The following is a 17,121-nucleotide window of genomic DNA, read 5'->3' on the forward strand; positions in this document are numbered from 1 at the left end:
ATTTTTTCTGAAAATAATCTGAGTTTTGTCATTTGGGCATTGTCACCAATGAAAATAACTTTAAGTTGCCTTGCTGTTATTCAGGTCGATTTTGAAACAGAGCTCGGTTGAATTTAAACCACAGTTTCCAACTATTTTGTAGGTGAAAAGTTTCGCTAGTTGCCATTATCTTGCCGTTTACATCTTCACACGATACTGAATTCTTGTTGCACTGACCTAACCATTTCATATTTCTGCCAGCGAAAAACTGCGTTTGATCAAATTCGTAAACGAAAACTCTTTTCTACGAGCTATCAACTTAAAATAAAACATTTTGGGGGAGAAACCCATCACCCAGCCCCGTAAAAACCATCAACATTTTCAGCAGAGCCCAAAACAACCAACAGCGGCAGGAACACGAAAGTTTCTCTCTTTGATGTGCTCACGGAGCCCGACTTGAAAAAAGCAAAACCGCAAACGCGAAAAATCAGCATTCCAACAACAACATGAATCCATCCCGCTTGCTTCCACTCCAAACGTCATTACATTAAAAGTTTACGAGAACGTCGTACTCCGCGCGAAGTCCGTAACGACCACCGGGCAAAGTGAGGGGGAGGTGAGGTGGCGGCTCTAATTCCTGCTGTGCAGTAGTTGTTTTATTTTGATATTTTTTTCCCTTCTCCTTGAGACACTAATGCCATCGTTTTCCCGTTTTTCACCCTTCTCCTTCCGCCCCCGGAGGCCAGACCCAACCAGGCCAGGCGCAGTGTGGTGTGGTATTTTCACTTTTGTCCTGCTTTTTCCGCTTCACCGCCGGCCGAAGCAAATGCGGCGCAGATTTTGTGTGTGTGTGTGTGCCGGAGGCATTCGCGGAGGCCTTTCCCCGGGCATCCACCTTAATATTTTTATGGGTGAAATGAGAATGTCATGATATTTTCATAATTTATGATTTGGAAAATGCTTCTTTTATTTTATTACCCGAGGAGGTTTTTTTTTGCGCGCTCGCGCTCCAGTGGTGCTGACGAGTTTTTTTTCTTCGCGCTGCGGCAGTTACCAGCCATCATTATCCTTGAGGATCAGCTCGCGCTTCGGCGAGCTCAGCGAGTCGGGTAGGTCAATTTAAATCTTTTAGCTGCCCCCGTGGGGATTTTCGTTCCTGGCGAGGAGGAGGAGCGTGGAAGTTTGTGGAAATAGATTCGTTCTGTTCGATTTGTTTGATCGTTCTTTTATTCGTTATTATCAGCGAGAATTGAATCGTGTCACTAAACAATCAAGTGATTACAATTATAATATTTTCGAGTAAATAAAATATCAGATTAGGGGAAAAAGCCATTATTATTACGTAAACTTCAATACTTTATTTTGAATAGAAAGAATGATCCGATTTGGGTCAAATATACATCTACGATAATTTGTGCAGACAGTCAAGTTGCTGGTATTAACGAGATTTATTCGTGTGGTTGAATAAATCTAGATCAAACAATTCAAAAACTATTTAAGAAATTGGAGATATATTAGGCAATATTTCTACACACACGTTGGTAATAACGTACCATAAGTCCTACCTAACTCTAACTATCCAATTCAATAAGTACAACATAGTGAACGCACACACAAAATCTAGCAATAATGAGAACCATCACTGCAGAGGATCGAGTTCTCATGGTAGTGCATATTGTCCCCACAAAACATGTGGTTTTGTTGTAGGGGAGGCTGTGACCCCAGGCTCTCGATCAGAGTTGCACAGTTTCATCAATATCACTGACAACTAACGTGCAACGTTAGTCACTTGCTACTGACGAAATTCTTGGTCAAATGGTGACTGACGGAGTACGATGCAACACGATACCTGTTGCCGAGCTCCGTCAATACGCTTTGACCGATCAAGTAGGCTGTAAAAATGTCCGTAACGAATTGTTGATTGTCGTAGATTGTATTTAATTTTCAACGAGCAAAGTTACGATTTCCGTTCCGGTTGTTGAGTTTGATTTTTGTTTAAAGAATTATTATGCCGATCGGTGAGAACAGTAGTGTGGGGTGTTCCTCTATGCAGAGAAAGCGAGCTCACGGCAGGAAAAGTTTTGCCGAAATTGCCAAAGAGTGTTGCAAAATCGAAGGCATTAAATATTATTGTGCTATTGATCCTGACAGTGGTTGTACTTATATACAGGAGAATTTCGATTCAGGAAATTTGGTACGACACTTCCGGAACAAACATAAAACGGCAGCGGAAATTAAAGGGCTCTTTCCCGATGGAAATCAAGAAAAAAGGTCACGAGTAATCACTAAGCGCCTTGTTTCCGTCGACAAGCGAACGTATGTCGAAGGAACCATAAAGCTTGTCACGCAACACAACCTGCCTTTGAACTGCTTTCAATGGGAGGGTCTGAAAATGTTGCTTGATCCTATAGCAGATGCTGTGAACATAAAAGTATCCAGATCAAACATCAAGGTTTGGATTTCTGCAGCAGCTAACAAACTAAAATCAATAATGGCAGTCGAAATGAAACACAAGCTGGTATCTATCAAATTGGATTCTGCATCACGGCATGGTCGTCACGTTCTCGGAATCAACGCACAGTACGAACTCAACGGAAAATTGGTGATTCGAACCTTGGGTATTTTCGTTTATGTATATTTCTTTATTGCCAACGAATTAATGTTGATCTCTGTTGTAGGAATGATTGAAGTAGACCAGAGACAAACTGCTGTGTTTTTGCGTGATAAAGTATTGGAAACATTGCGTGTCTATGATTTGAAGTTGGATCAAATCTTTAGCATTACGGTGGACAACGGCAGCAACATGGTTGCTGCCGTAAAAAAAATTAAATCTTTGCTGAATGAGTCCATTGCAGTATCGACTTTATTGTTCGAAGATGATGAGAACATACCACAGGAAAGAGACCTCATTGAAGAGCTTGAGCTAGAGTGGGATGCACGGTTATCCCTTGTTCGGTGCGCGGTTCATTCCCTCCAACTTGCGATTGCGGATGTTTTTGATAAAGCTGATCCGAATCTTAAATGCATCACGGAAGTAGTACGTCATCTACGTCAAATTAAATATAAATCATTCGTCGAGGTTCAACAACTTGCCCTCCCTCCGCTCTGGTCACCAACACAACACGTTGGGGCGGTAAATACAAAATGTTGTCTAGCATTTTAAAGCAAGAAGCGAAATTTGTTGAACTGGGAACTCAGTATTCTGAAATGTGTAAATTAAGACAATTTAATCGTTCCAATAAATAAATGTAAGAAAAAAATACATTTTCAGGTTTGGGCAAGGATGATTGGAGATTTATCAGAGATTACGTTGATGCTACCAGGCCGTTATATCACTGTACAAAGGTTATGCAGGCCGATCATTATCCCTTGTCACAATTCTACATCGACTGGTTGGTTGCCATTCAGGAGGTCAGTATGCTGAAAGGCAATTCTTTCTCTAATGCCCTTGTATCAACATGCACAAATCGATTGGAACGTCTTCGCAACAACATGGCATTTAAGGCATCTTTATATTTGGATCCGAGGTTGAACTTCCTTGATTCTACAGTTTTTGAGTCTACTAATGAGAAAGCAGAAGTTCATGTATTTTTCAGTAACGTGCACGTACACCCAAACTTTTTCTATTTTTTTTTATGTAAATGAATTATAAAATTCTTTTGGTAATATATTTTTAATTTTTTTTTTGTTTTTCAAACAAAAAACATTTTTAGACATTATTTTTATCAATTCTTATGTTGAATTATGTTAAAATAATATGTTCTTTTCAGAATTTTATTGCAGATACTTGGAAACGAATTCGCTCTCTAAGCCCAGTGGTGTCTTCTGATGAAAAGGAACACACGAATGCATTTGACTTTAACGACAAAGTCGATGATATATTGACCAAAATGTTTGGTGGGACATTCAATACAAGCTCTGACAATTCTTCAACTTTTTATAATCAAATAAGAGCTTTGGATACACAGGATCGTCAGCCCCATACTTTCAATGTGTGGAAACACTGGGTAGTTCGTAAATATACCCACCCGGAACTACACTCCGTAGCTATGGTTGTTTTGGCTACACCATCCAGTCAGGTATCGGTTGAAAGAGCGTTCAGTGCATTGGCGATAATCCTTTCTGATCAGAGAACTGGTTTAGGAGCGGAAACCCTTTCTAATATTCTTCTAGTCAAATTGAACAAGGATCTTTCAGATAAGGTTATGTCAGACCTTTACATCTGGAACGACACAATCACAGAGATGAATTCAAACAACTAGATTGCAAGACAGGTTTTATATTACTAGATATATGTTAAGGGTTATTATATGAGAACAGATGTTTGTTGAATTGAGTTTGCTTGAAACAATGTTTCAATAAAAGACGAACTTAATCTTGTTAATAAAAAATATAATTTAAAACAACTTCCCACCTCTTTTCTTACAAAAAATCCAATACAACTCTCTCGTAACATTTGAAAATTTCTATAGTTTTTGTTTCATTTTTCAGGTTGCTCTTTTATGAATCAGTCATGCCAAATCGATAAAGTGGTTCTCAGATTTTCATGAAAATTGGTAGTTTCGTTTCTTATCGCAGGATATTAGACTCGTATTTTTTTATTGTTCCATTAGGGTGCCCATTTCCATTTTAAAATTCAGTGGTCCAAAAAATCCATTTTTCCCCTTTTTCCAAAAGTGATTTTTTTTCAAAAATTCATAACTTTTAAACTACTGGACCGACTTAGATGATCTACATATCAAATTGAATCCAATAAGCCTAAATTGAAAAAATATATTACACTTGCGAAAAATTGGATTTAGTTTTCGTAATTATTGATTGTATTTGTTTTTTATAGTTTACATGGCCAAAAATAAAGGACGCTATATTTTTTATGTTTTTTCTTGAACACTGAGATTTTTTTTATCCATATCCAATAATCAGAGAGGTGTTTCCTTTCATTTTTGTGTTATGATTTTTAAAGTTAACGTGTTTTTAGTCTTCGTTCAATATTCATATGCGACTAGACTGCCATGTGCCTACAATGATTTATAGCGACTGTATCATGGTTACATTATCAATACTTATTATAATTTGTAATCCCAGACTATCATGTTACACGTAAGGTCTTAAATCAATTTCGACGATTGCTTTTTTAATAAGATTGAATTTAGATGAAACTTGTTAACTTTGAAAAATCATAACACAAAAACGAAAAATTCATCTCTTCGATTTTTGGATATGTTATGTAAAAAAGTTTTCAAGAAAAAAAAATAAAAACTAAAAAGAAAGCTTGCCTTTGGTTCCTAAATCATGTAAACGATAAAACACAAATACAATAAATAATTACGAAAACAAAAGGGCAATGGAAATATTTTTCAAAAAAGACAAGCTCATTGGCTTCAATTTGATATGTCGATCATTTGAATCGGTCCTGTATCTAAAGTTTATGAAATTTGAAAAAGTCAGTTTTGGAAAAAAGGTTAAAAGTTGATTTGGCGGACCACTCTAAAATGTTAATCGGAAAGAATAAAAAATAATGAAAAATTAATAAAAAAAACGGATTCAATATTCCGCGATAAGGAATATAACTACCAATTGTCATGAAAATCTGAGAACCACTATATCGATTTGGCATGGCATGGCTGAATAACAAGCTTGATTTTACCAGAATTTGGCTTGCTTAACACATTGAGCCCCATGTCAGTCCCTAGGGGCCGACATTGAGCTTTTCGTTAGAGAAACATTAATCACTGGACTGACAGTTACTAAATAAGGAAATAAAAAAGGACATGGTTTATTTTCGGATGTTTCACGATATGTGATTTCTCTCAAGCCGAATTTTCGACTATTTTCTATTTATACAATAAATATCGATATTAATATTGTGCAAATGTTTTTGATGCGTATTGAATGTGAACCGCAGCAATAACAATCCGAGCTTAACGGGGCAAAAATTTATCCTCAATTAAAATTGACCTTATCAGTTCTCCCTCATTATTCCTGCATAAATGTCATACCGCAATTGCAGGTGCGCCACTCCAACCCAATCATTCTCTTAGTTATTTATAAATGTTTATACACTACTAGAATTAGGAAGCATTGATGTTCACATACTACTAAGTCCCAACGAATCACCTGAGAATCTATGGAACTCATTAAACAAGACGACCGGTTTAACTTTCCTTTCAAATAAAAACCTGATTGAAAATGGGAAGGATTAGCAGATATCTTTTGATTCTATTACAAAATATCAACTAATTGTTCTCCTCAACTTCAATAAATTACCATTAAACCCAGACACACTAAGATAAGGAAACAGTTCGTTACATGTATCAATTCCTTACTTTACACATAAGGTGTTTATAGCGGTTGAATTCAGGACATAAATTTCAACTAGCAATGACAAATCTTCACATGTGAGGATAATGAAGAAATTCCGTCGATGAAATTTCTGCCCGGCATCCAAATGCACGTATTTGGCAGATCCTATACTCATTTATATATTTTATTCTCCTCGATGTTTAGCATTTTTATATAATAAGGATATTCACGAAGCCCTATAAACCCTGATAAATGTGTAAATTTCAATTAAACAAATTGAAAAAAAGTATAAACTTCCATAACACCAAATGACATAGTATTTTCCGTCTTGGCCACAATAGTGCAATGACAAGCAACATGCTTTGATCGTCAGAGCACTCTGACAAACCATTCATCAGCAAAGAGCGAACAACTTGTTTTGTCGGTTTGTGTTTTGTTGCACGTCGTTCGATAGTAATGTTGCAATGGTCGTCATAGTAGCTAAAATATGAGCAGTGACAGTGACAAAAATCAGCTCTGCTCTCGATACGTATTCGGATGGAGAAGCTTGACCAAATGAATTTGCATTTCATAACAATATTCGTTCAACTCGATAAGCTGAAATGTGCTGCGCTCAGGGGGGAAGCACTGACCACACCCGCATATCTTTGGGGAGCAATTTCTTCGGCTTGCTGCTACAGGTTCGAGAGAAAGTTTATCGGCACTTGTGATAACTGTTAGGGGTGTTTAATTGTTGGTGTCGGTTATCGAAATTGTACACAAGCATATTTTTGTAGTTGTTATGTTTATCTAGCGCTTAATACAAGTCTTTTTCTGTCGTTTCCCAGAAACATATGAATTATTATTACCTTTGTGATTATAAATACGTAATATAGTTGTAACATGGAAGACTGTTTGACTGATAACAATATTTTAAATATTTGTTTTGTTCAATCTTAAATACCATAACGTATTGTTGTTTTTAAATAGTTGTTTCAAAATATGAAACCAAAATCAAAATAATATATGCTGTCACTGTTACTTACGCAGGAAGAACCGTTTTATATTATACAATATCATAGTTCATATTCAAGTACACTAAATTGATTTTTTTTCTCTTCTTACAGGGTCAGCTTTACCACAAACAAGCTACAGGTGAGTGTAATAATCAAACATTTAAGATTGACGCAGTTTTGCAAAAACAGATTTTCCCAAAGTTTTTCAAGAAGCTTCCTGCAGGCGTAGCTCAACTGCCGTACATTTATTTAAAAATAGATCTGAACAATTTTTTTAATCGAAAATAATGCTCATATATTTTACTTAATTAGAAATTTTATGACTTCTTCATTGGAGCTACTTCAAAACTACCGCTTTTGATATTTTTGATTCTTGATTTTTTTCTAGTATATACAGAGGTGCAAATGGGCTATTGAAATTTGAAGAAAGAAAGTTTGATGAGGATAATGTATTAGAATCTTAACAGATCTGATCGCGTGAAGGAGAAATACGTGCGACCAGGCTCGAAGTATATATTCAGCCCGATATAGTGCAGAGGAGACCTTTTCAGGTCACCCTTTAACATCTTCAACCGTAACTAAGTGTATTTGATTTTCGGGTTATCGTTTCATAGAGTAGTGGTGTTCGTGCTTAGAGAAGAAAGCGGACTTATCGGATTTCTGGTCCTATTGCAGAGGAGACCTTTTCAGGTCACCCTTTCAATATCTTTAGTCGCTACGAAATGCATTTGATTTTCGAGTTTTAGTTTCGTGATCAGTTTCGATCAGAGACCTTTTCAGGTCACCCTTTAATATCTTCAGCCGCTACAAAGTGCATTTAATTTTTTAATGTTCGTTTCGTCGAACAGAGGAGACTTTTTCAGGTCACCTTTTTTTTATCTTCTGCCATTATGAAATGCTCTTGATTTTCGAGTTTTAGATTCGTCGAGTGGTCGATAGATTGCGTTCACATAATCACATTACTTATCTCAGTGAACCCTGATTTTTAGCTCTACCCACTAGCAACTATCCCACTCATGATAATCCACGCTATGGACTCATTTGGCCGCGCATATCATACTAACATTTGTTTCCTCCCCCTGTTAACTGTAAGGACGTGGCCGGGGTCGTTAATGACTATTTAAACCTCCGAGCAAAATCGTAACTCGTATACGCACAGACTGTATGTGACTCTGTTATATTGCTATGGTGTATTTTTAGGCGTTATTGGTATTTATTTAAAGAAAAAGATATAATTGATTGAAATCCTCCAGAGGTTTTTTTTCACTTCATTCAGTTTGAATAGTCATATAATTCAGCCACCTCATTGATTTTCGGTCTGTCAGACTGTATGCGGTTAAAGATCGAATCACCGAAACTTGCACAATTAGGATGGTTTTTTATTCCAAGCGCCATTCAGTGTGTTCTTTGTGCAATTTTGCTGGTCCAGGTAAATCACGGAGAGTAACTACAGAGTGCACGGTCTACCCAAGCTTAAGCTCAAATTATTAACCAATATGATCGCGTTCACAGATTGTCTAGGTTCATTAGTATGTTCCTTTTCTAAAGCTTCCATAAAGCTTCTTTGTTTCAGTTACGAAAAAAAATCTGTAGCATAAGGCAAAAAAGGGCGAAATGGATATCCTTGTCATCCAATTTAGCACATAGTGTTTATCGTGAAGGGTGTTCTGTATTTGGCCAGGTTTTGTGTTTTGTAGTGGAACGATCAAAAATTGGTGTAGTTTGGTTGTTTTTTTTTTGAAAAATAATCTTATTCTCTTTTTATTATTTATTTTATCATATATAGTATTTTTATATAGTATTTTTATCAATATTATACAAAGAAAAAAAATGTTTTGAGGAACTCGGATGGATTTAGTCCGATTACAGAAACTAAGCCTGGGAGAAATATTCTTGGTGTAAATTTTGATCAGCAGATGATTGAAGCCTCGGGTAAAGTTATCATTTCGACTCAGGGATCCTTTTCTATTTCTTTACTTGCGACGGAATAAAATTATGTTAAAAATATAAATGAAATTTTTTTTTTTTGCATTTCACAATTAATTAACATGTCAATTTTGTATTTTTTCTGGGTTTACAGCGTCATTAAGAACAAGTTACCTTAACAAAGATATTGTGTAAATTTGCTAATTGCAAACAAAACTTCTTGTACGTTGGAAATGTTACAGAATACATATGGCGACTCAACTTTGTTGAAAACACGGGTTTATGAATTTCATAAGGCAATCAAAGACGACCGAGTAGAGATGTACGGATTTCCATGTACGATGACCATCCACCTCTTCAACTGATGAAAACATCAAAATACAATAAAAAAATAAAAAAAAAACAATGAGCAAAACTATAAAAGGAATGGTGAACGGAAAGGGTCACTTAAGTTTATGAGAGCTTGCCACCTTCCACGAGACCATTCGACCATATTTTGTTTGATGTTCTGGACATGAGAAATGTCGCAGTACGACTATTGCCAAAAGAGCTCAATTTTCTCCAAAAATTTCATCACAATAAAATGGCGATTAAATTCTGATCCCACGTTCATCCAACGCATAACTACTGGCGACGAGACATGAGCGTAACTTTTGACGTAAGACTACGTCTTTCATTTCTGTACTGGGGTGTACAGAAATGAAAAAATGTTTCGAAAACAATAGTGTTACGTTGAAGGTGCAAGGTTTTAAGCGTTACTATCCTTCTGCCGGCAGAACGAAATGGTATGATAATCACTTTATCCGATTGATAAGATGTCTAAGAGCTATATGTTTGTTATTTATTAAGCCGGAAACTTGTTTCAATTGCTTAAAAATTACTTTGAAAACAGGCCATTGAAATCACACAAATCTGTGAAAACACTGGTGCCCGCTCGGAAATCCTTTTAGTTGTGATTGCGAAGTGACTGGAGAATGGTCTCGCTTGCTCACCTTAGCGGTGTTGCCCCATGTACAGATTTATCTGGAAAGGTAAAATTTTTTTCGCGATTTTTGGTACATGTTCGGTACCGTGAAGGGTACAGATTTTCCTCAAAATGTACAGATTGGTTCAGATTTTTTCCGCGTGTGAAATTTCTTACATTTGACCAAAGCAACATTAAGGTACATAACGACTTTTACGCCGCAGTTGATTTTTTGGAGTATGGTTTGCTCAAGACAGATTGAATCGTTTGTTCCAGGGTAAAAAACCTGAATTCACGATGCTACATGAAGATTTTTATTCGATCATTCTCTCTAATATCTGCAATTAATCTTACGTTGTTTCAATGCCCAATGCTATCAAATTTGAAGATCATTTGAAAAGCGGCGGGAGTTTTTTAGGCTGGAATGACAGCAGAATAAACTATCAGAACAATGGACAGCAAAAGGTAGATCATTTTAAGGATATTTGTTGCAGTTTTTTCGTGGAGCTGATCAAACGAATGACAAAAGATTCGATTTTGATGATTCGACGCTCAACGCTGCAGTAATGCTAAGTTCCAGAAACTTTTCCAATTTGACAAGCATTAATTTTGTAATAGAGACTCCTTACTCCGTAAGGAAATTACAGTTTCAGAAAACAAGCATGTGCATTATTGGTGAACAATAATTTGATGCCTAGAAAGAACTCACGGTTCGCTCGCATTTTCGGCGCTTCGATACCTTTTTTTATCCAAGAACGTTTATTAATCAGACTCAGTTACTTATTATCTAACGTTTACAGAGTCAAATTTCATCTTAAAATATAACTTATTTTCTATATAATTAAGACTAACAATTTAATAATAACTAAATCTAACACTAGAATAGCTGGACAGGATTAGGATTTAGGACTAGGATTTAGCGAGTGGGGTAGTTTGGTTAGATGAGGAGGGAAGGAATCAAACAGTGAAACATTATGAAAAATTGGTGAAGAGAAAACATAAGGTTGAGGTCGTGACTAACTTAGATGTCTCTAACCGGTACGTCAGATTGCCTTCCTAGTGCCCTGAGTGAATCCGATAGATGAGCCCTGGCAGAATGAAAGTTCATACAAGACCTGACCACATACTCGATGTCATGATAACTATCACCACAAACGCAAATATTACTATCAACGATCTCAATGCGATACAGATGTGCATCTACCAAGTAATGATTGGACATAAGGCGGGATATCACGCGAATAAAGTCGCGACCTACATACAATCGCTTGAACCATGTGTTTGTCGATACTTTAGGAATAATTGTATGTAACCAGCGACCCATATTATCTTCACTCCAATTGTGTTGTCAATTGGAGAGTACGTAACTACGAGGAGTACAAAAAATTCATGCTGGGTTATTTGTCGTTCAAGAATGGTACCATTCAAGGCCCCCGGTACCTTCCAAGGCTCAGCTAACGAGTCCGCATTCTCATTACCTGGAACTTCGATACCTTGTTTGTAACATTTTCACTATGCCTCACTCCTCGGCAATTGTCGAGCGATTTTTCTGAATATTAACAGAACAAAAATAAGTTTCGAAATCGGCTCAGCAAAGGTACGATGAACGTTGTATAGAGATCACAAAATTTGATCGTCGTGGCAACAGCTCGAAAATTTTAATAAATGATAGCATGCAATCTAGATTCATAAAAACTATGTATAAGCATCATCAAAGACTTCACTTGCAGATGTAAATGTGGAATTTGAAGTAAATAAATGAATGTTTTTCCATGCTACTAAAATAGATTTTTCTCTACAACGAATATTTTCGATGGTACAAATTTTTGATGAAAAAGTACAGATGAGAAAGATATTTAACCCCTCTGATACAGATAGAAAGGTGGCAACACTGTACCGAAGTATTATGCTCTTCTTTCACAATCCCGATTCTTTTCTACCGCCGGACTGAACGAAAACGAAGTATCGATGATAATTCGATACAGATTGCTTGAGCTTGAGCTTGAACTAGGGTAGACTGTATAATTCGTAGTTGCTCTCCGTGATTGACCAACCAAATTGCACAAAGAACACACATAATGACGCTTGGGACTAGCAAATCATTCTCGTTGTGCAATTTTCGGTGATTCGAGCTTTAAATGGTCAATAACGACGCCGGCCACGTCCTTACAGCTAGAAGGGTCGCCTCTATAGCGTGGTTCCCTAGCGTTTATCATGGATGGGATAATTGTTAGTGGGAATGGTTAAGAAAATCAGGATTCACTGCGGTAAGTGATGATATTATGTAAACGGAAACTATCGACGAAATGAAAATCCAAAAATCTCATGTGTCACTGCCACGTAGATTATCTTCATGTATCTTTAAAAGGAAAATTTGTAAAATTGATTGGATCATCTATATATTCTACTATTCATCGCACGTATTTTTAATTGAAATTCTGAGAAACCTGAGAAGCTAGCCGATAAAACTTCTCTAAAACCAATCGGACCGATTATATATATATATATATATCTTTATGCATCGCGTGTTCTCTGTATCGGACTCCAATCGCGACGTTTCCAGCAACTGTCAATTCTTTCGAATTGATTAAAATGATTGCTAACCGGTTCCGGAGAAAGCATTCGAGCTATTTCAAAGTTTTTTTTTGCACGGACGAATAGTCCCATGTATACAAATCGAACGTCAAATTTCGTGTTATGGGTGCGTTCGTCGTTCTCCGGTCCGCAATCGGTTCAATTGGCGCACCAGTTACTGACAACGTCCAAATGGCTCATTAGGCCTTCCGCGATAGACATCCATTCGCTCGGAGCGGAAATCACGGCGGACCCCTTCGCAGCTGACACACAATGAAACACCAACATTACACATTTCTAAGACACGAAAACGACACCATAGTACACCCATACCTCGCTATACGGCCGCTCTTTATACGGCATTTTGCTATAACGGCCCTCTTCAATTCAGGCACGTTTTCACTTTACGGCCTAAAATGTTTCGTTATAACGGCAAAAAAAAATTGATGATTGGTTCAAATATCAATCTTGTACAGAAGTGAAAAAATATTTGCGAGACTATAACTTAAGCAACAATAAAATGAGGTATGTATACATACACATATTTCATGTAACATGAAGTTGTTCCATTTTTATTTATAGATTATTGTTGGTTTTTATGTATGTATGTTGTATGTATTGTATGTTTTATGTTTATGTAATGGATGTATTTTTGTTTTAAATGAAATAAATTTAAATGAATTTAATTTTCGATTGAAATGAAATAAACATGAAAAGATAAAATGCATTTTGAATGAAAAACCATGTTACATATTTGACAAATTTGGAGCCGATATGATTGAATTTGTATGAATTTGTATTAGAATAATTGATTCTTTATGCGGCTTTTCACTTTGTGGCCAAATTTCATGGAACCGATCTAGGCCGTAAACCGAGGTATGGGTGTAACCAATTGAATCTACTATTGACCGATGATTCGATACAGATGGCGTACAAAAAGGTGCCATTGGCTATGTATTCGACAGCGGAGAAAACAAAATGTTTTGTATGATGTAGGGAATATTTCACCATTTCAAAAGAAACCGCATTGTTTGATTAAAGCATTGTTCTACAAAGATGCTTGAAATATCTGGAGCTAAAACATTGTCGAACTATGTTCACATCTATCGACAAAGATAGGAAAGTCTGACATTTTGGTTATCCTATTTTTGACTACATTAAAATGAGCGCTCCATTGCCAACTATAATTTTCAAAAATCAGGAAAAATAAATTTGGATATTATTTGATTCGATTATGAATATTTACTATAGTTTTGCCATTGAAGTTAATTCTACTTTGAATCTGACGAGCAAATGTTATATTTTTTTGTCATACTGACTTTTCGTTTCTCTTCAGTAATATTACACTCTGAAACGAAATACTTCATCAATAACTTCGCGGCTACTCGCATATACACATCATACAAGGTAATACTGTTCTTCAAACATAATCTCGTTATTATTTATTAAACTTATCAAACATTCTAGTTTCTTGAAATGATCTAGCACTGTTTTGGAAAGCTTCGAAATATTTGTGCGCAGTGAAAATAATTCGAAACTTCTCTCTGGCTTATTCAGTCTATTTACAATGATCATACATATTGATAAATAGGTTTGGTACAGTTTTGTGTCAGGAAAATTTAATTTAATGTAAGTATTATACATGTGCGAACCGGATAGCTATTATGACAGTTCTCATTTCGAGCCAGGAAAACTTTGACAGCGATCTGGGTGCGGGAAATTCTGATAAATCTGGAAAGTTGTTGTCCAGCGAATAACGATCTTCGACGAATTCGTTTTTAACGTTTACTATCTAAGTTGCTATAGGGTGACCAAGAAACAAAATGTTCTTTGAACGACTTTTCGAGCATATCAAGATAAACATTTTGCAGTCAGATCTTGTCAATATTTTTATCCTACTCAAAGCTATTATTTTTTTTATATCCTGCCCTTTTCTACTGGTCCTGTTTATTCTGTATATTAGCCCCTAACCTATGTAGTGACTGTTACCACGATCCGGGGAGAGAAAAAAACACAGTTTTTTAGTTGCCTACTTAGCAGCAGCTACAAAGCTGTTATTTTATTGTTTGGGTGACATAGTTTTGCGAATAATTAATGTTAGCATAAGCATACATATTTAGTGTTTCTGCTATTTTTGCAGGCTAGCGGTATCTACGACCTCCGTAAAATTCGGATCAATACTAAATGTGGATATTGAAATTGAAGGTTGGACATCTACTGAATATTCATACTAACTATTGTAACCGCACAAACTTTCGATCGTTAAAAGTATGTTTCGAATCCGTATACCGCACGGATGGAGTGAAATAATTATTTTCAAGTTGTTTTTTTAGTATTTAACTAAATATAGCAATTTGCTGAAAACCACTTAAGGTGAAGGTGGAAGCTAGCCACAAATGGCTGCCACAATGGCTCATTTCTTTCATCTCCCTCCCTCACCCCTCGCCCGAAAATCAATAATTTTGCGAAACAGAGTGAAGAAAATGATCGTTTTCGCACACTTCCCATCAAGTAATATCAACCAAACTCTAATCGATTACTCACAAGATATTAATTATTCATCTGCTGTCGCACTGTATAGTGAAAAACGTCGGAAAACTCGAGCTAGTGCTCTGAAAGTTAAATTTTCATTTTTCAATCTTCGGCAATGGTTTTGTTTGTATTGGTGAAAGCATCATTACTTTTTCGAAACTGATGTCAAACAACATCATCGAAACAGCTATAAAAACCACTCAATAAAATGTTATTCCTGAGTTATGGCGTTTCATGTCATGAAAATCAATAGAATAAAATTGTGTTGATATCAATTCAATTATTATTTTTACGTTTAATGGGTGTATGATGTAATTTTTAGCAACTTTAACATTGGGTAGAAAAATTGTATTGCAGAGCTCGGAACACTGCCACGGCTGCCTATGCCTTCAAAAATAGTAAACGAAAAAGTATTACATTCAATCAAAATGCCTCGGCCAACGAAGAGAAGGGCTAAGGCTCTCCAACGTGAATATGTGAAAACAATACGATCAGCGAAGGAAAGTATTAAGGAATCATCAACATCGAGCAACTATGCGGAAGAACTTGTTAATACCAAAAGAGCCCCAATTCGCATGTGTTAGAAATTTGCTTATGTTACGCTCGCGTATAATCAGAATCTTACTTCATATGCAAATGCACCTTCTATATATATTTATATTTGCAATTGTTCATCGGAACATATCGTTCATACATTTTACTTCAGTATTGAATTGTTAGTTTTTTTCAAATGTATTCAAAGACTCGTGTCAATGAAGCGCCACACAGTCTGATAAGTGAATTGATCTATTTACGTGTGTTTTGCTCTTCTCTCACGAACACTAGTACCCCCTTTTTACACGTGGGTTTACCTATACTACTACAATGGCTAGCCTCCACTTTCACCTTAAACCAGCCTTAGAGCATCCATATACTAATACACAGCATTTGACAGCATCAAACAATTTTGCGACCACTGTCACTCGCTAGAAATGCCAAACTCTCAAGCTGGTGTAAATCAAGGCGCTTAACATACTGTCAGGTGGGTCAAAATGTGAAAACCACTCTACAGCCATCAATTTACAGGATGACATTAACACACTTCTAAAATAAAAAATTATGAATGAAAATTTACTTTTCTACTTCGAATATGTATTTCATACAATACAGTAGTACGTAAATGATCGAGTCTGGCAACTATGCCTGCAGCACACAGCAAGCGCGAATAGACTGCTGAAAACAAACAGTATTATAAGTATACAACGTCGTTTCCGTAGAATCAAATTGCGTTAATTATGCAGTTTAAATAGCGTGTGGACATTACAAAGTTTTATACTCTCTAATATGTGCATCTGTGCTCAGATATAAAGTATTGATCATCGAATGCTGAAGGAACGCTTGAAGAGTTTTCAATACCACCGACAGCACTTATCCATTGTCCTATTACGGTCTACTGTGAAATTCTATTACGATCTACTGTGGGATTATTTTTCTGTCTACATCTGTTCGTAAACAACGATGTCAACTAGAAGCCAGAAGCTTTATGCCTGTCCGGCAGGTAGCTCTGGATGCACCTTGGAAAGCGCAGTTGCAATGCTCTCTAAACGTTTCGACGAAACAAACCAGCTTATAGATGCCTCGAAAGCTGAGCTTAACTCGAAACTTGACGACATCAAAGAAGATCTTCAGAAGCAGATTATGGCGATGGAGCAGAACTTCAACTCATTGAAAACTTCCTGTGATAATGAGCGCAAGGTACTCAACACTCGAGTCGATAATGCCACTGAGAGTGTCCAGCGTTTGGAGAACAGAGCAGAATTGATTGCAGCAGGTATCCCGTATATCACCAACGAGAATCTACGTAATTAC

At 36.4% G+C, this 17,121-nt stretch overlaps 1 protein-coding gene across 1 annotated transcript; it reads left to right on the forward strand.

The window, feature by feature from the left end:
* Positions 1-1,724: 1,724 nt before the first annotated feature.
* LOC129777037 (uncharacterized) lies at positions 1,725-4,310 on the forward strand. The gene is given in 5 exon segments (XM_055783086.1): positions 1,725-2,597; positions 2,658-3,094; positions 3,097-3,190; positions 3,251-3,390; positions 3,750-4,310. Coding segments are annotated over 5 exon segments (1,773 nt in total). The 5' UTR covers positions 1,725-1,987; the 3' UTR covers positions 4,242-4,310.
* The last annotated feature ends 12,811 nt before the right edge of the window (positions 4,311-17,121 follow it).

The sequence above is a fragment of the Toxorhynchites rutilus genome, chromosome 3, assembly GCF_029784135.1.
Source record: "Toxorhynchites rutilus septentrionalis strain SRP chromosome 3, ASM2978413v1, whole genome shotgun sequence".
Classification (NCBI taxonomy): Eukaryota; Metazoa; Arthropoda; class Insecta; order Diptera; family Culicidae; genus Toxorhynchites; species Toxorhynchites rutilus.